The 22,926-nt window shown below is 40.6% G+C and overlaps 2 protein-coding genes across 2 annotated transcripts; one reads left to right on the top strand and one right to left on the bottom strand.

Annotated features, from left to right (window-relative positions):
- Nucleotides 1–6,934: 6,934 nt before the first annotated feature.
- masp2 (MBL associated serine protease 2) lies at nt 6,935–11,990 on the top strand. The gene is made up of 6 exons (XM_030422124.1): nt 6,935–7,034; nt 7,108–7,330; nt 7,419–7,596; nt 9,023–9,154; nt 10,572–10,768; nt 10,985–11,990. Exons 1-6 carry the CDS (start codon nt 7,027–7,029, stop codon nt 11,156–11,158), a joined length of 912 nt encoding a protein of 303 aa, XP_030277984.1. The 5' UTR covers nt 6,935–7,026; the 3' UTR covers nt 11,159–11,990.
- A 2,698-nt stretch (nt 11,991–14,688) lies between these two features.
- dffa (DNA fragmentation factor, alpha polypeptide) lies at nt 14,689–22,472 on the bottom strand. The gene is made up of 6 exons (XM_030424266.1): nt 22,150–22,472; nt 20,822–20,980; nt 20,589–20,743; nt 18,151–18,355; nt 17,028–17,155; nt 14,689–16,262 (listed from the first exon to the last, which is right to left on the bottom strand). Exons 1-6 carry the CDS (start codon nt 22,241–22,243, stop codon nt 16,035–16,037), a joined length of 969 nt encoding a protein of 322 aa, XP_030280126.1. The 5' UTR covers nt 22,244–22,472; the 3' UTR covers nt 14,689–16,034.
- Between the last annotated feature and the right edge of the window lie 454 nt (nt 22,473–22,926).

Genomic DNA, 22,926 nt, shown 5'->3' with positions numbered 1-22,926 from the left:
AGGGACCCAGGCCGGGAGTAGAACCCGAGTCCGCTGTATAGCCTCAGCACATGGGACGCCTGCTTTACCAACTGAGCTAAACGATTTCTCGCCCTGCTCCGCTTTCCCGGGTTGTTTACCCTTGCCCTTCTTGTGCTTTTCCCCCTCCATCGTTAATTAGAGCAAAGTTTAAGCAAGTTTTTAGAGATTTAAATCATCAATCTAAATCAGCTAGAACATTTCCTCATGCACGGAATCGATCAGTAGAAGCATGGGTGGCCTTTAGAGCAGGAACATTATGGACCCACCGCCTTTTGAAATGGTGGATTTTGTCCCCATCACTTTTTGAAAGCATTATTTGTTGAATATGTTCCGAAAAATTGCCTTCACGAAGAAGTGTTAACTCAGAAATTAGAAATAAATGCTTTGCTCTCTCTCCTGTTGATAAACTGACTTCTGTTAATTCTGGTGTGAAATTATGATAAAAGTGTAACCTGGGGAATTAATAGAAATAATATATCCTGCTCCAGCTTAAATCATGTTCTCACATATTGATATTCAAAACTTGATTGGTTGAACTTGATTGATGATCAAAAAGGCAATTTAACTTGACATCAGACGGTAAGCTTGACATATTCAAGTATGTCATATTTTTCAGGCACTTTCCAACACAAAATGAGGCCTTGGATTAATGGGGGTGTTTTGGTTTGCATGTGTATTCTCTTTGAACAGCACTTATACAGTAGCATTTATTCCTGCCATTGATTTGCATGTTCACACACTCTTAAATCCCCACGTTTTCTTGACATACTTCTACATGCTATTTTCCCCGAAGCAACCCTTAAGGGAAGCTCGTGGTGAATGACAAACATGCCGGAAATTTAAGTGAGTGTTTTTGCAAAGAAATCACTGCGAGACACTTCCAGGTGTGTTTTTGTTTCATGCAATTTAATGCATTCTCTGTGCCCACGCACAATGTGCGAAAACAATGGCAACGTTAATGGAAACATTAAACTGAGCCTGCTGCTCTGCGCAGAACAAAGAAAAATGTTAATATATATTGACAGCATTCATCAATTCTGTTTCTTTCTCATGAACATCTGGCCTCGAGCCTCAAGTCAGAGTGAGTCCACAGAAGAGCCAGAAGCAACACTATGTGAAACAGCCTCCTCTGTTATGTGGATTAAATGCGGATGTTCCTGCCAGTAACATTTGAAAGTCGTGCATCTAATCAGATGCTGACAAATCAGCGAATGAGTATTTCACACTAAGAGACAGCGTGGCCTTTTAAACCATCTGTTATCTGCAGCAGGTAGTTAGCTGTGGAAGCCTAAACTCTATCGTTTCTGCTAAACTACAGCAGACGAGCAAATTACAGTGGGTTTACTCCACATTGTTCCTCTGTGTTCAGCTCAAGTGACACATCCCCACTTATTCAAGTCCTTAATTACAGTTTACAGCATGTGGGTGGTTGAGACAACTGTGATTGCAGCCGGTGGAAAGGAGAAAGAGGATGACAGTGAGGATGAAGACGCAGAGGGATGTCATAGTGAGGGTAAATACACTTAGTGTGTTCAAGCGTGGCTGGGAGTATAATTTGTTTCTAGCACAAGATGTTCGGAGAGACACAGCAGAGAGATGAGTAAATAGTGCAAAAAGAGGAAAAAAAAAAGAACATTTCCCTCTTTGCCTCTTTCCAGCAACCGATATTAACTGAAGATCTCTCTTTCTGCATCTCCATCGCTGCCTTTTGTTGACCCTCCGGACATGAACGCCGTTGTTTCGTCTTTTCGATTGATCTCAGGTGGCCTCTCGTTTATTTAATGACTGGCTGACTTCCTATGAGGAAGCACTTCATTACTTCACGGTACAGCAAGCAAGTGAAACTGCTGCGAGGACAGCACCTGTCTTGCGCACATGGACTTTCAGGATTCGATCACGCTGAAATCAAAATGGCATGTTCCCTTGTGTCGCCGCACGTTTTGAGTGCATGTTCAGCTCCGTGTGTGTGAGCAAATTATCCATGGTGCATGCACAGGCTGAGTTTAGCCGATGTCTTGCAAATGTGCTTTGCTGATGACGCACATGTGCAATACTTGACCTAATATTCATATGTATCCTGAAACCCTTTGTAATGAAGGTTTGAGCTTAGAGGATGGGAGTCGTGTTTGATTTAAGTCACATAAAGGCCTTTCAGGTCACTTAGAAGACATCTACATGAAGCTTTTCATGTTGCGAGGCTTATCTGATCAGGTTAAAACTAACAAGCTGCAGTCGAGGATCTTTTAGTACGTTCCAGATTTAGTCTTCATTAGTTTTTATGTGCCCTGCGCTTCTTTTTCCATTGCCGTAGAAATCTAATGGTTGATGTTATTGTCATAGTCAGCGAGGGGTGATAGCTCTAATGATTGTTTTGAGATTATAGTTTTGTTCATTTTCTAACTGAACCGTCTTGAAGCACCACTGTTTTCAGTTGTTTTTTTTAAACCAAAAATAAGATCTCAGTTAGATATAAGGGCTTGAGATTAAATGTTTGTCTTTTTTTTTACAGACGTGTCTCTTGTATCCTGTTCAGAATAACACAAATGAAGGTAAAATTGCCTATCCAGACAGAGGCAAGTGACATTTACTTGAATTAGGTCAAAGGATCTTCCCTTGAAAGCACTAGTTAATCTATTTTAAACTTAAAGGTGAAGTATGTAAGCATTTGTCACCTTGAATTCATACTCTCAACAAATAGCATATAGCGGTGGTCTTGTTCCAGTATTTGATATCATTTTCTTTTTGTTTTGAGATGATTTGGTTGCGTTGGATTGCTCAGTGTCGCTCCTGAAGCCTGAAGATGTGTACAAATAACTTGAAATTGATGGCATCACCAGGTCAAGAATTTTGGACTTTTTTCATAGTGAATTGCTGAAAAGATCTGTGTGTTTCATTTAAACGAAGGCCGTTCAGCTGCAAAGTCCTCGTGAGCCAGTCAAATCAGCATGGCTGCTGTCGCAGTGTCAGCAGTCGTCCCATTATTCACCGTCCAAAGGGCAGCTGCAGGATTCATCCTCAGATGACATCACTGCTAAAGTCAGCCTGTCTCTCTGACGCTCGACCTGAGGAGAGAAGCAGAACTAAAATGCAGAAAGTACAGAAAAATGAATGTTCTGTTCTTGTGTTTGATTCTTGTATTTAATTTTTTATTATGGATTTTTATAAGTACATCAAACATTTCACCTCTGCTGTGCATTCAGGCTTCACATTCAACCTTTCATGTGTTAATTGTGCTATCCTCCCTTTGGTTTCCATCTGCATTATTGAATTCTGCCTCCAATTCACAGCTTGTAACAATAAAAGGAAAGGTTTTTCACACCCTAAGGTATGACCTTACAGTGCGAGCGGTAGGACCCGAGGGTGCGAGAGGTACGACCTTAGGGTGTGAAAAGGTTAGCCGCTACAAAGAGCGTCCTTTGGAAAAAGGTGCTGTTGTGAGTAGCTGTAGGCATTTTAGAGGGACACAGGGTCTTTTTTTAGAACATGCAGTCCTCCACACTCCAAAAAAAATCATCTTTTGAGTCTACTCAATAAAACAAACAAGCAGTAGATTATGAAGGATCGGCTGTCTTGCAGTTTGTAATTAGTACAGCTGTGGCATTTCACTGCCAATCTCTGCAATGACATTTAGAACGTAAAGTTACGGTCAACCTTATGAAATCTTTTTAAGGGAAATCCAGCTCTTGCAGTGAAAACATTTAATGCACCTTTCAGTCTTTTCTTGACAAACTACGTTTTGTGAAGCCAGAAAGCCTTCAACAAACTGTCGTTTTGAAAATGGGCATGATGGCCCATCTGTGATCCACCATACCTCAAAACAAAGATTCATTTTGTTACAACATTCTTCTACAAAACCTGTTGATATTCAGGTGTGAAGATTCACTAGCCTGAGTGACAACCAATCAGGTTGGACCTTTTTTTGTGACTCTTATGTTGTGTTTAGGTCAAATTCAGAGGTCAGATTTTCTTAGCTGAAACTTCCAATTTTCTGAACTCAAATCATTACATTGCACAGCATCTTAACAAAAGACTTGGCTTACTGTGACAAGCTAATGTCTGTTTTGCAAACGGTTCAGTTACAAAAATAGGCACAGTTTCAGTTACAAATACAACTTACCCAACGGGTGCTGTCGTTGATGTGTGACGTCAGACAACTACTCCCCACATTTCAGGTAGGAAGTGGACATTTTTTTTTATTTCTGAGCTGTTTGATCCTTGGTATTTTTATGTTTTATTATGAAAGGCTAACAATGCTTTGTAAGCTGTTCCACCCAGTTTAGTATAGTGGTGTAAAGATAAGAGTTAAGCGATAGAGGCTGTCATGCATTTTAAAGTGCCATTATATTTTTCCAACTAATTTTCTACAGATTATGAAAATGGAGATTTGCTTATCATTAGCATTTATTTACTTGAGGCTCAATATGCTTGGTTCAAAGTTTTGCTTAGGACTAGTGGGTTGTGTTTACTGGTGGTAACAGTATTCAATATATCTCAGAGAAAGCAAGTAAATGCTTCATCCCCGGCTAGATGTCGTTGATTAATCAACATACTAAGGCTGAAAATGTAAAGGTTATAAAGAAACAGTTCCTAAGACTTTCTTTCAGATGGTCCTTCAAGACAGATATTGAGGGTTACCAAAGTGAAGATCTTGTCTTGCGATCAGCATGATCAGTAATCAAAAGCACAGTCTCAGTGTGGGGCAGTGATTACACACTCCCATTCATGACGCCAGTGAATCAGATGCGAGGGCCCTTCAGTTTCCAGAGCACCCATCAGCCGGTGTTGCCAGATCTCCTGAGGGAAACAAGCAACCATCTCTACGATGCAGTGTTATATAGCAGGAGTGTAATGCTTTTCAGAACAATGGTGCCGACATTACCCACAATGCAACTTTGCCACTGAGTGACATCACTGAAAGCAATTTATCAGATTGACAGCAGCTTCCTCTTGAGTCACGAAAGGCTTTATACTCCTTTTTTTTTACCCAAAGACCTGTAAACACACTTGAATGTGCAAAATTCAACTCATTTTACTGCACTTATAAATAATGCATTATTTAAAAAAGCATATCAGCAATAAAATACAGAGGTGACGAAAGGTACTTATGAAACAATAAGACATCAGTAAATGTCCAACGAATGTAAATGTCCAACGAATGTAGTTGCATATGTTGGGAGCACGTTATTGCATTTGATTTTTACCTTAAATAAAACAGAACACATGCACGTCTAAAGGTTGTGGCCCCTTGGAGGCTTCAGTGTTCAGTTTCCAAATCTGCAGGTAAAGCAAGAAGAAAGAAAGAAAACAGTCTGCGATTTACTTTGTCCAACAGTAATATTCTTTCATGAGGGACTCACAAGACCCTAACGAAGAGTAACAGTGCTCTGTCAGGAAGTCACCAGTGTTATAGGGGGTGATGCAGCTTCTTGGAGGGTAAGCCAAGGTGGCAAAATTTCCGGATCCTTCTCTATTTCCACCTGTAAGACCCCACTGAGTTCTTTAATAAAGGCCCAGAAGCTTGAAATAAATTCAGACTGCCAATGGCAACAGAAACAAGTCTCTGGGTCGGAATGACGCAGTGCCACAATTAGTATTAATTGTAAATTTATGATGAAGTTACATTTTGCACAAATGCTTTGTTTAGTGTCGGGGGCTGTTATTTCTGTGGGTGCATCAAAGCCTGAGTGGCACCTGTATGACAACACGGAGGAGAACATCTGCCGGGCTCTCCACTGTGGCTCAACATCCCATCGGCTTACAATCAGGAGAGATGAAAAGGTCATAGCACCGTTTAAAAAGAGTACCATCACAGAGGTCATCGGCAATGGGAAATAAACGTTGATGTTTATGTGGATAATTATTATAATTCACTTCAAATACTAGCCATTAGTGCTTTAGCATTAGGGAAAATGGGGGTTGGCTGTGCAAGCTTACATAACTGATCCCGGCTGAAAGCCTCCATCACTGCTGAATAACATCAATATCTACACTCTATCAAAACAGGCGGCATGAATACAAGTCCTGTATTCTAAAAGCATTAACAAATAAGTCTGGCTTTAAAGCATCTGGCACAGTGCAGACACGTAAAAATGAAAAATAAAAAAACACAATGCAGTCTGCTTTCACTCACTGGGAAACGGTTGTTGATGTACCACTGACTGTTTTTTGTCCCTGATACAGTAATTATGGTAAATGGACTGCACTTACATGGTGCTTTTCTCCCTTACAAAGCACTTCACAATTTGTCTTTCATTCAAACGCACAACTAAGGCAACAGAGCTGCCGTTCATTTGTTAAGTGTCCTGCCCTTGGATACTTCGACACGCTGACAGGAGGAGCCAGGGATCGAACCGTGATTAATGGACTTTTGTTGATGTGCAAACAAAAAGCCCGGGCTGGTAAATGTTGTGGATATAGTGTATTTAGGCTTTTGTTTGACAGCTCTACTGCTCCGAAATAATGAAACGGGGCTCTGAAAGTTTCACAGGGCACTCAAGGGTGATGCAGGTGATAGGCGATCTCCATTTTCAGAAACGTAATTCAGTGTAACATTTATTTGTATGTTTAGAATTGCTCAAATCAACACATTTTACCAGTCAAAGGTGGAAAAAACTCCATAAAATTGTTCTAAATGTAGTTTTTGGGCAACCAAGTGACGTACTGTGTGTCTTTCTTCCTGTGTTTTTTGGGGAATGCGGTCGGTTTTATTTGAATAGTAGTAGTAAACTCTCATTTCCCACTTGTAAAAGCTGAAGCTGAAGAGAGAGAGCAAAAGGAAAATTAGTTTAACAGAGTAAGAATGAATATAAATCAGTCTGACATGCATCGGTTTGATAGATTTCTGTGACCCAGGGAGGTGGGGAAAGATGACAAACGGATCATGTGCCTGTCTTACTATGTTTACCTAAATGTCGACCAGCCGGCCATCCGGGTTCATTTACCCTCAGCTCACTGAGAGTGAATCGTTCCAAAACACGCCAAATATCCGGAGACTGTTAAGCCAACATGAGCAGGTAAGTGTCAGTTAGCATTTATTTCTGCTAAATAATTCTTGAAACTGCTGCCATGACACCTCATCTTGCCCAGTGGCCGCGGTGTGTTTGTCCTGTTTTCTCTCCTGCATGTCTCGCTGAGTGTGGAAATGACAGGGCTCTATGGCAGCTTCACCTCCCCCGACTTCCCCCAGCCATACCCTGACAACCAGCACACAGTGTGGAACATCAGTGTCCCGGATGGCCACAGGGTCAAACTCTACTTCAGCCACTTCAGCATGGAGCCCTCACCCCACTGTGAATATGATTACATCCAGGTACATGCAGGAGAAACCCTAACTCCCATTATCTGCACTTGAGTCTGTAGCCTGCTCACTAATAAAGCCTCTGACCTTGTCAAACCAGGTTTTGGCAGAGGGGAATGAAACCTTGCGGTTCTGTGGCCAGGAAGAGAAGAACCATGAAAGCACCCCGAGGAACACGGTCATCCTGTCAGCCGGGAACCTCATGTCAGTGGTCTTTAGGAGTGACTACTCTAACGAGGGCCGATTCACAGGCTTCCAAGCATTTTACACCTCAGAAGGTGATGCAGAATAGTGACATTTTTCTGCCAGAAGGCAGATACATTGTTGGTGGATGTAATTACACAGAGCAACGTGTCCTGGAGTTTCTGGAGAAATAATAGCAGAATTATATTATTGCAGACAAAAATAATGGCACAAATTGGAAAGTGCAACAAAGGCTACTACGCACAAAATGTACATAAAACTATCAGCCTCTCTGAATGTAATAGCACAATCTGCAGTTTGAATAGTAGCTTGACTAATACTTGCCAGAATACCTACGAGAATGCGGTTTAATTACAAACGCTCTTGTCTTATCTTGCACCCCTGGGATCAAAGTGTGGACTCTAAAGTTGAAAAATAGACAGTCTGCAATTTTGACTTCATGCAATTAAAACTTTCTCCTATTTAACTCCATGTTTTCAAGCTCCCATATGGGGCATCTGCTACAAAATGTTGACAGGCTTTAATGTTCAATTGCTGCAGCCCCTCTATTCACTCTGTCTGAACGGTCCACTTTAGTGCCTGTCTCTGTAGGGGCCTGCCCCCAAAATGGTTAGTCTGCTTTGATTGGTCAGCTCCCACAGACCTGAGCAAGCACCCTGTTTCCACATCAGGTCTGCTGGTGTTTTTGCTACCTGGGCTGCACTGGGGGCATTACTGAGGGGGATGACTGTACAGCTGTGACATCACAACCTTACAGAGATTTTGATGGCTTGTTTGAAGGCATAGTTTCTGAGTGCAGTTCTCTGTTTCTTAAGCTTTTTAATACTGTCACAGTAGTCATATAGCACCTGGACGTGTTTTTTATAATTGGATGTAATGATCGCTCCTCAGAGCCATCTCAAGCAGCTCTTCTTTCCACACCTATTGATTGTTCATTTTCTACCAAATGACGTCATTGGCAGCATTTTTTTGTGAGCCACAGCACAATGAGTGTGTATCTGATACATCAATTATGATCCACTAGAAGTGTGTGGGGATTTATATCTGCAGAAACCCTGCCATCTGCCTGTATATTCTCATTTTTGCTGTGTCTGAGATGGTTTTTGGGCGTCAACCTTTGGGCAGTGGGTGCAGCAGCCAGCAAAGGGTGTGAGCGAGAGATAAATATGAAGCCACCAGGTGCCGGATCATAAGCTCCCATCTGTTGGTGTCCCTGAGCCTGCGGGGAGGGGCCAACCGTGAAAGTTGTGTTTAAAACACAGCAACTGACAAATCCCACTCATGCTGCCTTTAAGGTGCGCCAGACTAGCCTAGTGTCTGTGGTGACATCATCGTCTATGGGTGACATACACGCTCCACAAAGATGCAAAGGACAAAAAATAACAACACCTTATCTGATGCTCAGAAAGACATTCATATAAAGCTTTCTGCTCAGTTTCCCATTTTACATATGTTCATGTATGGAAAAGTACATGCTAAGTGTTTTTCTCTCTTCAACAGACATCAACGAGTGTCAGTCCAAGTTAGACGGGGAGAAAGTGTGCGACCATTTTTGCCACAATTACATCGGTGGATATTACTGCACGTGCAGACAGGGATACCTTCTCCATGACAACAACAGATCCTGCACAGGTAAGAGCTGAGAGGCATGTTCATCTGAGCTCAATCAAAGTGAGTCAAAGGCTGCATAATGAGGTGAGGTGCAGCGTTAAGAGCTTAGCAGAGAGCGCTTAACTGTATATTGATCTCTGTTACTAAGGTATACAGTGTTTCTCAGGCTAAACACACTGTTGGTCAGCTCCTTAGGCACACGGACACTGCAGATATTGATGGCAGTAAAGCAAAGCCATTTTCATTAGTGCTCATTGACGTCTGCTGTTGTATTCAGTGTATTTTAATTCTACAGCATCTGTTCATATCATCAAATCATGGCCAAATCTTACAGTTCAATTCGTCAAAGCCGCTCATTTTTTGACGAAAAAATCAGATGCATTTGCTGGATTATAAACTTGTAACTACACGCAGTTAATGGGAGAAAAAAAAGTCATTTGTGTTCCAAATGTTCTCAATATTTCACAGGGGCGCAGAACAAATGTTCCAAAAAAACAATTTTCTGACATTTCACACAGGGCACACAGTTGATATATTTCTAGATTGGATTTCTTGCCATCATGGCTTCCCTGTGCTACCTAATTCCAGACTTAATAGGCACACTGATGCATAAAGTAGTTGATCTCTGCCGGCTGGAGTAAGGCTGGGTTAATAACTGCAGATTCCTGAGGTAAAAGCAACTTCAAAATGACATCAAAAATTGATACCTGTGAGCAGCACTAATAGTGTACTGACACTGGATAATTAATCACAATTACCGGTTGATGTGCCTCGAATTATTATTCTTTGCCAGAGGAAAAAAGGGTGACAAAACAAATCATGCAATGAATAGGCCAAAATGATTATCTGCCTACAGATTGTACTAATTATATGAATTACAGCAACTCAGCCTCTTTTGTGAAATTCATTTGTTTTTGTCTGCAACATCTGCCGGGGCAATACTGCAAACTTAAATGAATGCCATCATTTATGATGCCGGGAAATGCCTCGGTTGACGTGAATAATGCTTTCTATTGATCAAAAAATGTTCTCATTTCAGGGTTAGGGACAAACTGGACAGAATATGTTTAAAAAACACCCTTGTTTAAATGTGCTCGTTGCAGTTTTGGGGAAAAAAATGTTTACTTGGAGGAGAAAGATCTTCAGTGATTGATATTTATGCTTAAACAAATTAAAAACACTCTTCGTTTTCGAATAAACAAACTGACCTTTAAGGACAATTTCAAGGACAATTTCATACTGTTTTACATTGTTTGTATGTGGCGGACCCTGCCACCTCAGTGTTCTGGGACCTTATTTTCCTCTGATAACAGCTTGTTTATTGTTTCATTAAATCATTAATAGTATAAATATTATTAGATATTGATATGCTGAGTTTGAATTTCTTCTCCCAAACTACAGAGTGCCCCTTTAATTAGTGTGTGAGTCTTGCCTACAGTGCCATGCGTCAGCCAGGTGTTGACCTCCTTGTCGGGGGTTCTGACCAGTCCGGACTACCCGAGTCCCTACCCCCCCATGAGTCAGTGTGAGCACACCATCCGTCTGCCGGAGGGTTCCAGAATAATCCTGGAGTTCCTGGAACCGTTCGACATAGAGGGACACCCACAGGTGCCGTGTCCGTACGACATGTTGAAGGTTAGTCGCGTGACTGACACACACAGGAAGATGAATAAGCAATGTATTCATCCTCATGCCTGTGGAGGCAGTGTGTTTACTGACTTGTCCTCCTCGGGTGATATACTGTATGGCCATGCCGTTTCCGGCCCATTTTAAGTTCGCCTGGACGTAAATCCGTCAGGCGTTTAATGAATCAACATCTCTGTTTCTTAATTGATGTTTCCCTTTCACAAGATTTCAACAGCGGGACAGGAGTACGGACCCTACTGCGGATCAATCCCACCAGGCAGCATTGACACAGGAAGCTACCAGGTGCATGTCACCTTCAGATCTGATGCTACTGGGAAAAACAAGGGATGGAAGATCAACTACACCAGCACCAAGGCTGAACCCCTCACTTTGAGTTAAAGCAACATGATGTAGAAATTGGCATTTTGTGCGATTTTGTGCGGCACCGCTGTCGTAAATACAAATCACAGGTCAGACGTAATGTAGGTGCTACCCTCTCACTGTAGTGACAGCAAGTGATAGAGACAGAGACACAATCCATATTCCATATTTTGAGACAAAAATATTACATAATGTTGCTTTAAGACTGATGGCCTGTTGACATAAACAATGTAATTGTAGTCATACGCTATGTGAACGTTTTACAGTTTTAAATCGTGGCAAGTTAAAGGTGCACTATGTATTTTTGGGGAGGAAAATTTAAATTTAGAAAAATGTTAAAAAGGAGGGGGGATCTTCAGTGACTTTTTTTTTTATGTCTAAACAAACTAAATAAACAAACTCTTCATTTTCATAACTGAATAAACAAACTGACCTTAAAGAACAATAACATTTCATACTGATTTACTTTGTTAATATGTGGCGGACCCTGCCACCTTTCCTCTGAGAACAGTTTGTTTATTCAGTTTTGGAGAAAACAAATATTTCTGAGTTTGTATCATTACCTCATTAGTATTGTAAATACAAAATTCTGAGTTTGATTTATTTCCCCAAAACTACATAGAGCCCCTTTAACACAACCTTTTTTTGTGACACCAGTGCTAGAAAGATACTCTCAAGCAAATTTCAAGCAATATTATTGATAATATCTCATTTAATCATCATTGTTTCATTTCTTTGCTGTTGGCAAGATGCTACTATAATCGGACCAGCCAGATCCTCTCTCAACAACTTTTGTATTGGGTGTTTCGCTGTGTTGTTACTTGTGCAAATAAATGAAAACCAAAACACCCTTTTCCATTATCATTCAATATACTGTAAATATTCTGTGACCATACCATACAACCTGAAGCCACATGTGAAGCATTTTAATTAAAAAAGAAATCTTCAAACAAAACTGCAACCCATTGCAAACCGCTCTGCTCTTTTCTACTTAAAGACAGAAATGCATTTAAATGTTCTGGGAGAAATAAATTAATTCCATAAAGTACTCTGGAAGTCAGTCAGTCTGGCCTAAGAAGCGGTGAATGCTGCTCGTTTAACCTTCATACATAATGCAGCTTGTTCTCAGCAATCCCAGCTCCACTACTCTATCAAAACAGTCATTACAGGGTTCTTCAGTCCCATGAAATTGCCTCTCATTTGACACGTTTGCATTCGCTCGCTGGCGTTTCCTCCATCACTGCTGCACAAGTGGGGTAAAAGAGCACGCCTGACTGTGTGGATGTGAGCAAGAAGCGCACTTGTGTTGATTTATTTGAACAGTTTTTTTTCTTTGTTCTTTTTCCTTTAACGTCATTATGCTGACTTGAACCTGAACCACTACACTGCTACGTACTAGTACTTTGAAGGCCACTACAACTACAAGCAAGGCAAGATAGCGTAGGAACTGACCCGTACATCACCTCAGCATTTGCAACCCAACAGCGCCAGAAGGTCTTTGGTGATATTCCCAGCATGAAATGCCCAGACAGTCCTCGGGGCAGCTGGGTGCTTGCAGAGCAGACCTGCAGTTGTTACCTGAGCGCTGCTAACTCTAATAATCTAATCCACCGGGACAGTGTCACACATGATGGCACAATTGATCGCTCCTCTGTACCTTGCTCACTTCTCACTGTTCAGCCTAGTTGGAGCTAATTCCACAGGAATTACGCACACCATGAAACCCATTAACCAACAGTTGGAAAATATCTGACAGCAGCATGCAGCCAATGGCCTTACAGCTCACATACCCATCACTATTTTGTTGCTAACCCTGCATCACGTGCCTGAACAGGTGCAGGTGTAGAGAGAGAGATGAAGGAGGTTCACCTTGTCAGAATTTTTTTTTGTTATTGTTAATAATGTTTTTTTTTTATCTCTTGCAAAAGCTTTTTATAACCTCCACCCGCATCTGTTGCGTTTGTTGGTTGGTTTGTCAGCAGGTTTACACAAAAACTACTAAATGGATTTTCCACCAAACTTCTCGGAAGTCTCAGTTTAGAACAGACCCCGTTTAATTAAGGCGCTGATCCAGAAAAAAGGGACGGATCCCGGATCCAGCCAGAAGTTAAATCTTGCCTCAACACTGAGCACTCAGCTTTTGATGATGTCTTCAGAGGAAGAGAGAACACAAACTGTGTTGGTGAGTCATATTTTTCAGAGCATAATTCCAAATACTCTAAATCTTCATCGATAGAAAGCAGTGGAGTAGCAGCCGTAAAAAATTTGAGGGTTAGTTTATTTATTTTTTTCAAATCCCTCGTACCACCATTCAACAGGTTTATAAAATGCACCTTAAAACACACACAGCACAGTCAAATGAACATTTGTAAAAAACCTTTGTAACGTTTGTCGTTTGAAAAAGGCGCAACATGCAAGGCTTTCAGCGGGGAGAAAGTTTAAATATTAACAAAATATTAACAGAATGTGATTCACATTTCTGATCTAATGACGTCTGTGTATTGTGTTGCAGAGAAGTCAGCATGCCGACCAGCCAACTCTATCCCATTCTGATCAAAAGCTCCTTTAAATTCAAAATGTGAAAGTGTTCTGTTTGACAATTCTTACGGTTATAAAACAGCAGTGGCCGCTTACTTTTGGTGAAACCACGTGACGCACTGAGTCTCAAGCTTTGTGACGGACACGGAAACATTACTGAGTACAAACAGATCTTGGAGAGCACTTTCTTCCTCTGTATCCGATACTTGAGTACAACAATGCGAAAAGATGATCCATCTGAAAATTTGAAATCCGCCATCATTTGTGTTCATTGTTCGATAGATAGATGATGAGCTCTTCCACCTGACCTATGAGTCACACAGACTCGCACATATCGCCTCACATCACACAGCCACCCCACTGAGACAAAACTTCAATAACTGTGTATAATAGATGCTCTTATATGAGCTCTCATTCAGAATTTCTATGCAACTTACAGACAAAGCTACGTGATTCTCAGCCATAATGTTGTCCATGATGTGCCCAGTGAGGCAGTTATCTTGTCTTATCTTGTATCTTTTCAGACTGGCTGAGTGATCTGTCTGACTTCTTTATTAAAATTAGTGCATATATGCCATTCAAACAGATTTACCCATGCAAACTTAGCTTTTACACAAATCTATTTGCTCCATATTTCAGAGAGACTTCTATCTGCACTCCATGTCACTCTAATGTAGCACTGTACAAGTTACTTTGGTATTGGGGCTTAAGTGGGGATTCCCATCATATTTACATTATTGTATTTCCAATGTCTATTTTTCCATGTATCGATACCCTAAAAAAATCCCTCACCAATCAGTGATGACATAACACACCATGGTACACATACATGAAGACAGCGGTACAAAATATACAAGAAAATGCCACATTTAGGCAAGTGTTTATCTATAAAAATGTTCACGTTCACTGTAGGGAAACCTGTTTGCTAGATATTTACGCGTTACGACACAACACAATACATTAAGAGACAACTAATGGACTAAAAAAAAGGAAAGAAATGTCACATGAAATTCAAGACATAAAAGAAACTGCTGAGATTGTTTATTGACTAAATGATGGAGTGTATGAATTGTACAGGATAAATAAAGAAATATGAAAGAACAAAAAATGTAAAAAACTGTGGCACTGAAGTTGGGTATGTGACATTTTTGAACACTTTCTGCGAGAGTTGCGAAGATACCGGACGAGAGGAGGTTTTGAGTCAGAACATCAAGCTGTTTGCCAGCTGGCTGAAATCAAATAAACTCAACAAAAGATCCCACATACTCAGAATGTAAACGTCACTTAAGTGACAGCACATGTAAATTATTTTCAACAAACACAAGACAATGTTTTTTTGTCACTCACCATAGGATGGAGATCCACAGCATTTCTGTGGCTCGTACTAAGTACATTTGTTACCTACATTTATAAAACACATCTTCTGTCTTAATTTGCAGTGTTTAAGGGGGGCAGGATGTAAACAATAAGACTGGGAAAATGATTCAACAGTAACAGTTTATAAAAAAAAAACCTACCTAAAGCAACAATTATACATTTTGGGAAATATGATTATTTGCCCCCTTTACAAGAATATCAGAGAAGATTGATACCGCTCACAAATCTGTCCACTACATATGAAGCTGAACCCAGCAGTGCAGTTCCAAAGATTGTAAACAGGTGGAAACGGCTCACATGGCTCTGTTCAAAGGGAACAAAACCTGCCTACTGGCACCCTTAAAGCCCATTAGTTAATATGTTAGTCCACAAACATCGCATTTCGGGGGCTTGCTCTTGGTCCGGTGCAGTGACTTCCTGGACTCTTGTCATCACAATGAGGTTGCCAGGCAAGCAGTACAGATTACAGGAAGATATGGTGTTAATAAGCGAGTTTAACAGATGTTGGTGGATGGAAATCGTAACCTCCAGACAGAGACAGGCGAACCATTTCCGTCTGTGTCCAGTTTTTTATGCAAAGCTAAGCTAGCCTGCTCCCGCTTTCTATTCACGCAACTAAAGGCAAGAAAGTCAATAAAAACATTTTCAAAAATGTTGAACTGTTGCTTTAAGTGTCACCTCAATGTTGTTTAGACAGCACAGCGCTCATCAAAATAATGGAGCCAATAAAAATACCAGTAGTTAATGCAAACAAGTCTTTGATAAACATGACTTGTGCAAATCACTCTGCTCCCTCTGGAGGCAAAAGCAGCAAAGTGGTTTGCAACTTTTACAAAATGATGTGGCCGTCAACATCATTAACATTCATGGATTCCAGCATTGTGGATATTATCCGTACCACAGGATAAATCCCATTCGGACTGACCCCGAGGCAGGTAGTGTGAATTCTTATCAGTCTCTGCTCAGGTGAAGCCTCGGCCTAGTTGCTGCCTTGGGCTGGTGTTTCTACAGCTTGCACCTCCGCGTTCTTCTCACTGGACTGCTGGCTGCTCTCCAGCTCTTTGTTGCTCCTGATGGACTGCACGGCCTGAACCAGCTGGAGACGTCTGGTCAGCTCGGCTTCGCAGGCCTGCAGCAGCGCCGACGTCCTCGTCGTGTCCCAGCCAAGCACCTGCTCCATAGCCTCCAGCCCTCTGCTCACTACCAACTAAACAAACGTGGGAGAGGTTTCAAACATGAGAAGTCAAATGTGAAACTTTATACTGACTATGCTGACTAAATTCTACCCTCAGTCAAGTTTATATAATAAGTTAATAATGAGTTTATTACATAGACAGATGCTTCTAATATTTTCCTCTCCTTGTTAATGCAAGTAAGAGTAAACAGAATCTTACACTTGCATTCTAGTCAATGCCCTTTGGATTATATAAACAGACCCGTGTCACTAATAAGTGGATGTGTTTTGCTGGGACTTGCAATTTTGGCTAATTGCTTCATCAATTTTACAGCTGCTTATTAGGCTCGATAGCGTATGTTACAGCATAAGCCTTGAGTTAGAAGGAACAATATAAGAATATAATGAGATATTTCAAGGTGCATTTAGGCGTCACATTTATGTGACATTTCAATGCAATCTGGTTTCTCAATCTACTGAATAAACCTGTTGGGACTGAATACTCATTTGCAGCTCTAAAAAAAAAGTTAACAAGTTGTGAAAAATGCTCATTACAATTTCCCAGAGCCCAAAGTGTCATCCTCAATCTGCGTCTTTTGTTCAAGACCCTTCAATTACTATCATAGTAAAGTAAATCCTCACATTTACGGAGCAACTATTTGACTTTTTTTTGCTTTAAAAATAAATTAATTAATTTATCAAAATATTTAGTAATTCATTTCTTTAACAGCATTGATCGATTCATTTTCATCTGTGGAAGTTTTGAATCAGACTGAATCAGCGGTGTACGTGAACTACCTGCAGATCCTCAGTGGACAGTCTGCTCTCTGGGCTTGATTTGCCTTTCAGGACCATCAGCGTCCTAGACATGAATCCAGATGCAGAGTCCACTTCTACCCCGTCAGGCACGTCCCCGTCTCCGGCCCCTGATGCATTAAAACAGGCTCTCTTTCACGATCATTTGTTGTCTAAGGTTATAGCTCTAATAAATCACTACAAGAGGGATTATTCTACACAAACAATGGTTCCACCTAGTGACCAAAAGGAACAAGCACAGCTCTCTCTCTAACAACACAAGAACATGTTTAGAAAAAAATATCTATCATTGTGTTCATCACGTGCATTTTATTCATTTAAAAAGCTTTTGTTTCAGGTTGAATTATTCCTGTTTGATGTGGATATGAACTATAAGATACGGATATGGATTTAATGAAATATCGATCTATTGAATACAAATAGCATCCCCAGTTCGTTAAGATGAGTAACATACTATATATAGACATTCATCAAGAATTGTTTTCAGATTACACGATAAGTCATCATTTTGATGGATATTGTATCCTTATTGGTCACAGCTATTCATGAAATTGTATTTAGAACAGAGGAAGATTTATGAGCGCCTTTGGCATTTCAAGAGTCATAGGTTAATGTTATTATTATTATTGAATGACAGTATAAAAACACACTTAATATTATAATTATAACATCATTTCAGTCTGAAAACAAATAAAAGAGCAGTGGTTATCACAAAAAAGACAGACCATCACAGCAAAAGTCATGAGCCAGATACCAGTGCCAGATATAACATAGCATTTTTTATGTTTCATGTGTAACACAGGCTCTTAAGGGCAGCTTCAGACTTTCTAATGCTCTTCACAGAACGCTGTAAAAGATTTTACTTAAGAACTAGTATTGCTGTGAAATACAGTTTCTGTAAAGTTTATTCAACCCAAAGAAACACACAAATAAAAAGTAGCAAAGTTACCACATGGTTTCTATTGTGTTAGAAAGCTGCAGAATAGACCATGAAACCAAGCTATGAAAGGGTAAGCTATGAATGAAATGTCCTACATCTTTATTTAGGATAACTGTTTTTTCAGATGGAGAAAAAGAAAACCACCACATAATGACACAGCCCTACCTCCCTGGCTGGGCTGGCTTGGCTCTTCCTGCTGCCTGTCCTCTTGCTCCACAGCTTTGAGGTAGAGCTGGAGCAACTCCTTGGACTGCCTCTCCTCCTCTCGTCGGTCCAAAACCCTCTGCAGTGTCTCCTGGAGGTCCACTGCCCTCTTCTCTGGGAAGCCCAGTGCAGAGGCCAGCTCCAGACACGGGGCATCAACTAAGGTCTAGAGTAGGTTACACAAATCAGACTGAAGCAATAATGTAACTTAGTAGAGTCACAAGATTGATGTGGTGTGTGAGGGAAATTCTTAGATGCCGCTTATTATTCTGATATGTTTTCCTTGCATATAAAACTTTACAAAACAGATACAACATTATAATTCATGTTCAGAGAAATCTTGTGTCTGTTGGCTTCAGACATGAGCTCTGTCTTTTGATAATCATCTGGTTGCATAGTATGAATGGATGTATTGTATATGCTATAGTGTGCCGTGAAAACTAACATAACACGAACTCAGTTAAGGAGTTTATCCTGAAGAGTGTTAGTGAAGCCTCTTCTGAGTATATGTGTTCTGAAAATAGGTTGATATTTGACACGCAAAGGTGGCTGAAGTGTAGAGGAAGTTATATGTTCATCCTGAGGTGGATGTGTAGGGCCCTATGAAATCCGTTTTATTTTTTCCCAAATTCCGTTTTATTTTTCCCCAAATTCTGTTTTTTCCGTTTTAATTTTTGGGAATTCCGTTTTTTTTACCTTTTACTCTTATTATACTAGCAAAAACAGTGTGTTTTTAATGTAAATGACTAAAATGTACATAAATTAAATAGAAATGACCTTAAATTAATTGAGGTGACAAACATATTTCCTCAATACTGTACCGTACAGTGCAGTTAAGTGCATCAAAAACATTTTGACTTCATCATGTCTTCATACAGTCGTATATTTTGTGTTTTTATGGGTTTAATTTGGGTTTCATTGAATAAAAACCTGGTCAGCTCTCAGGCAGATCCAGAAAATGTTCGCATACCAAAATTGTTCTGAAAATTTAAGTTGTAAATATTTTTAAAAATTAGCAAAGATAACCAGCTAAATGAGAAATTATACTCGTGACATTATGTCAATAACATACTAACCAGCTAGCAGTGAAAACACCAACCCTTCCCCTGTCCTCTGAGCTCCCAGCCCAGGCAGAGTCAGCTAAGAGGGCTGTGGCTAACGGGGCTAGCTAGCTAACAGCAGCTACTGTTAGCAGCAGTTAACAGTCACTCTGGTGATTTGCCGATAATATGAATCGGACAGGTGGCTAACTCTCTCGCATTACACCTTCAATTTTGATTTCTCAGGTCTGCTTCTTTGCAAAACAACTGTTCACATAACACATACAAGTCGTTCGGGAACTGCTCGGCTCTGTACTGAGGGGTTAATGTCAAGTTTCGTTTTTTCGCCGACGAAGACCGAGCTGTGGGTAGCCGCTTCGCCATGCTTACATTGTTTTGACGGGCGAGCTCAGTCTGTGGGGAGGGGGGCGGCGACAACTTGTTGTGCCACCAAGATTTGCTTCCCTCCGTGCATTTATCCCTAGACATACGTTCCTCTCCACACGAAAACAGCATGTCAGTGAAATTATGGCAAATTCCGCGATATTCCGCGTTAAAAACTAGATTCCGTTTTAATTGGCCAATTCCGCGATTCCGTGATCGCGGAAATCATAGGTCCCCAGATGTGAGATCACATGTAATCTTGTGACTGCTAGAATTATGAATGTTGTTTTCTGCTATTATAAAAGACGAGAAGAGGCTGCCTCTCTTCAGTCATCATCTATGCGCTGCTGATGTGTGACTCTTGCTTGCAAGCAATAAAGATCTCTGGTGTTTTGACCAACTCTCATCTGCACTGGACAAGCGACTGATTTTCAGCTGCCAGGACAGGTGCTTTTAAGTCACAGCAAAGACACATGATGGAATAAGAGAAGGAAGGAATTAGGCTCAGAGACTAAAGTAGTGAGGCTAAAAGTAGAGCAAATAAGACCTATTCAAAAACAATGTTTTACTGACTGATTCACTTTTTGCTTTTTAATGGTATATGGTGGCCTCAAACACACAGAAAATAAAATAAATGAAGTTTTTTATAGGGCACAAGTCATGCAGATGAGTGACAAATACTTCACTGTGAACCTTATCAACTAAAGGAGGACAGAATGACGAAACTTACATATTTTAACTTTAAAAGACAAGGCTGGTGTTACTGTGTGCAAGACTGAAACCAAAGTTTGTCTGTCTCTCAGTACAGTGACACCCTCATCCAACCCCTTTTGTTCTTACTGATGACATCCTTCAACAAGAAAAAGCAGATGGTGACAACTGAGGAAACTCGCTTTTAAGTTAGCAGTACAATTTCCTTCTCACCAGTGTATGACAGCAAACACTGTTGGTATAATAGAGGAATATTCCTGGTACCTGTAAATCTGCCTCAGACATAAGGATGATGCTGGCAAGGTCCTGCTTCAACTGCTGAGCCAGGTCTACCCAGGGTGGTTCAGCACTGGAGGCGTCTACGGTATCGGTCTCAAGCATCATTGAATCCCGGGCCATCCAGGCTGTGCCACCATCCACTACAATAGAAAGTATATAAGTACCGAAACACGCAGCTGTGCACTCGACAAATCTGAGACAGAAGTAAACGTGCTTACTCTTGCGAAGTGGAGACCATGCCTCTTTTTCATGCAACAGCATGAACTTTGTGTTTAAGGGTAAACACAAAAAGTAGGCTTCATCCTCGACTATCGTCCCATCATCCTCAAGGACCACTGTGACAGGCTCACTGGGGCTCAACCCGAGAAACTCACATCCTGTGGGACAAACAGAGTGAAACAACAGACCAGAACAGAACTCATGTAAATATCCTTCAATAAGAAGGCCACAGACACCTTAGATACTGTGAATTATTTTTTCTATATACCCAATAACAAAACAATCAGGAAAACAAGTCCCGGATAGCACATAAGCTAAATACTTCAGGCAGAAATACCTCACACAGAAGCTGCTCTTCAGCTGATTCAAGCAAATGCCAATGACTTCTGAACAAACAAGTCAATCCATTTAAGCTGTCACCTCCTCCTCCATCACAGCTGCTCACATTTGTCACACAGTACACTGCTGTTGAGTGACCGTGCAGCTTACTTCATCGGTGAGCCTAACCTTAGGCTTTCCTTTTGAAATGGAGTTTTCAGTCAATGATAGATCTAGGCTACATTTCCGTGATTTGTCAGGTGGACTTGCCTGTGGTGGGTTTGGGTGCAGTCTGTACTGAATGCATCAATATTCTATTTATTTCATTTTTTAATTCCTGCTGAGCAGATCCATACATGCCAAATACAAATGAAAGACCAATTGCAATCTATTAATCAACATCATTCAATGCCTGAACCAACTAAGGTTGGAACGGCAGTTTTTCAAATGTTACCTGCAATTACAGGACTTTACCATCATCAAAAACACATCTATACTTCCGAGATGTAGAAACACAAGCACATCTTATGGTCATAGACCCTGCTGCAGAGAAAACTGATCTTGGGCAACGCCTGCTGACTAGCATCCCAGGAATGAGCAGCAACACTGGAGGGCTGACTTTTCATGTTCAGCTCCTACAAGTTTGAACACGATGATGACAGACAGAGGTGCTGCAGATAGCTCAGTGGCGATGAGGACAGATAAGTTAGCTAAAAAAACATGCAGGGTATTCACAGGGTGATGTTAGGGGCTGACAAGAGTGCTGAAGATGATTCCACACCTTAACTTTTGTGTTTCACTTTCATATTACCAAGCAGCATTGATGCATTAATGAACACAAACCGATGTAAACTAAAGTTAGAGGGAACTAGACTACACAAGACTGGGTTATGTGGTGCTACTGTACACTACTGTATCATACGCAGTGCTTATTAGAATATGAGCCTCACATGTATACAGTCGCTTCTCTGACAGGTTTACAAGTTAAAGTCAAACTTTGACAACTCACCTTTTACCTTCAGCTCGTCTAAGGAGGGAACTACCAACCCGTATGACTTCTGTCGTGTGAAGTTGCACACCTTACACGGTTTGCGATCTGTCATTCTAGACTTTGTGTGGAGAAAACAACTGTTCTTTTTTTTCTTTCTTTCTTTTCTTTTTGTTTATCTCAAAACTAATAAATACTGACAGTGGCGCTCGCCTCTTATCTCGTCTCGAGCAGTTTCCAACACGGAAACAGCCGGCGCGGCTTCTTCTTCTTCTGCTTCTTCTTCTTCTTACGTTTTGAGTGATTAACGGCAGCAGGCGTCGTTAGTGTTGCAACAGCGCCATCTTGTGGAGTTACTGTAGTAACCATGGTTACTCCTACAGTTTCCCGTTTTTAAATTCTAGCTTTAATGTTTATTGTAAACATCAGTTTAGCAGTAAATACGATGTTATGGCTGTCATGGACATAAGCGACGTTATTTTTTATGTTTTATTTTATTTTATAATAAGTTTTTTTTTTTACTTAACTTTATTATTCAAAAAGAACAGTGACAGACTCAAAGACATTTACAAAGATATTATTAACCCCTCCCCATTTTTCTCACAAAAATCTCACAATTTTTCTTACAACTCTATTTTTCAATCTAATGTAGATGTTTTCAACTTATCCAATGTTTTTCATACATTTGCCATGCATGCCATTCCTTATAAGTTTAATTTTGGATGTCTAACTTTTTTGTTGTTCTTTGTTGTAGTGTGTCCTCTTTCAAATTACCCAGAATGCTCACATCAACATAAA

This window comes from Sparus aurata, chromosome 7 (assembly GCF_900880675.1).
Source record: "Sparus aurata chromosome 7, fSpaAur1.1, whole genome shotgun sequence".
Classification (NCBI taxonomy): Eukaryota; Metazoa; Chordata; class Actinopteri; order Spariformes; family Sparidae; genus Sparus; species Sparus aurata.
Note: the sequence above shows the minus strand (reverse complement) of the source record. Positions and strands in the feature narration are given on the sequence as shown.

Excerpts from the sequence above, each read along its gene's own strand:
- dffa (XM_030424266.1), bottom strand. The coding sequence starts at position 22,243 with ATGACAGATCGCAAACCGTGTAAGGTGTGCAACTTCACACGACAGAAG. Across the intron at positions 17,156-18,150 it reads AAGCCAGCCCAGCCAGGGAG|GGGCCGGAGACGGGGACGTG; the intron begins GTAGGGCTGTGT and ends TTAATGCATCAG. Across the intron at positions 16,263-17,027 it reads TGTCCACTGAGGATCTGCAG|TTGGTAGTGAGCAGAGGGCT; the intron begins GTAGTTCACGTA and ends ACGTTTGTTTAG.
- masp2 (XM_030422124.1), top strand. Across the intron at positions 7,331-7,418 it reads GTGAATATGATTACATCCAG|GTTTTGGCAGAGGGGAATGA; the intron begins GTACATGCAGGA and ends TTGTCAAACCAG. Across the intron at positions 7,597-9,022 it reads AGCATTTTACACCTCAGAAG|ACATCAACGAGTGTCAGTCC; the intron begins GTGATGCAGAAT and ends TCTCTTCAACAG.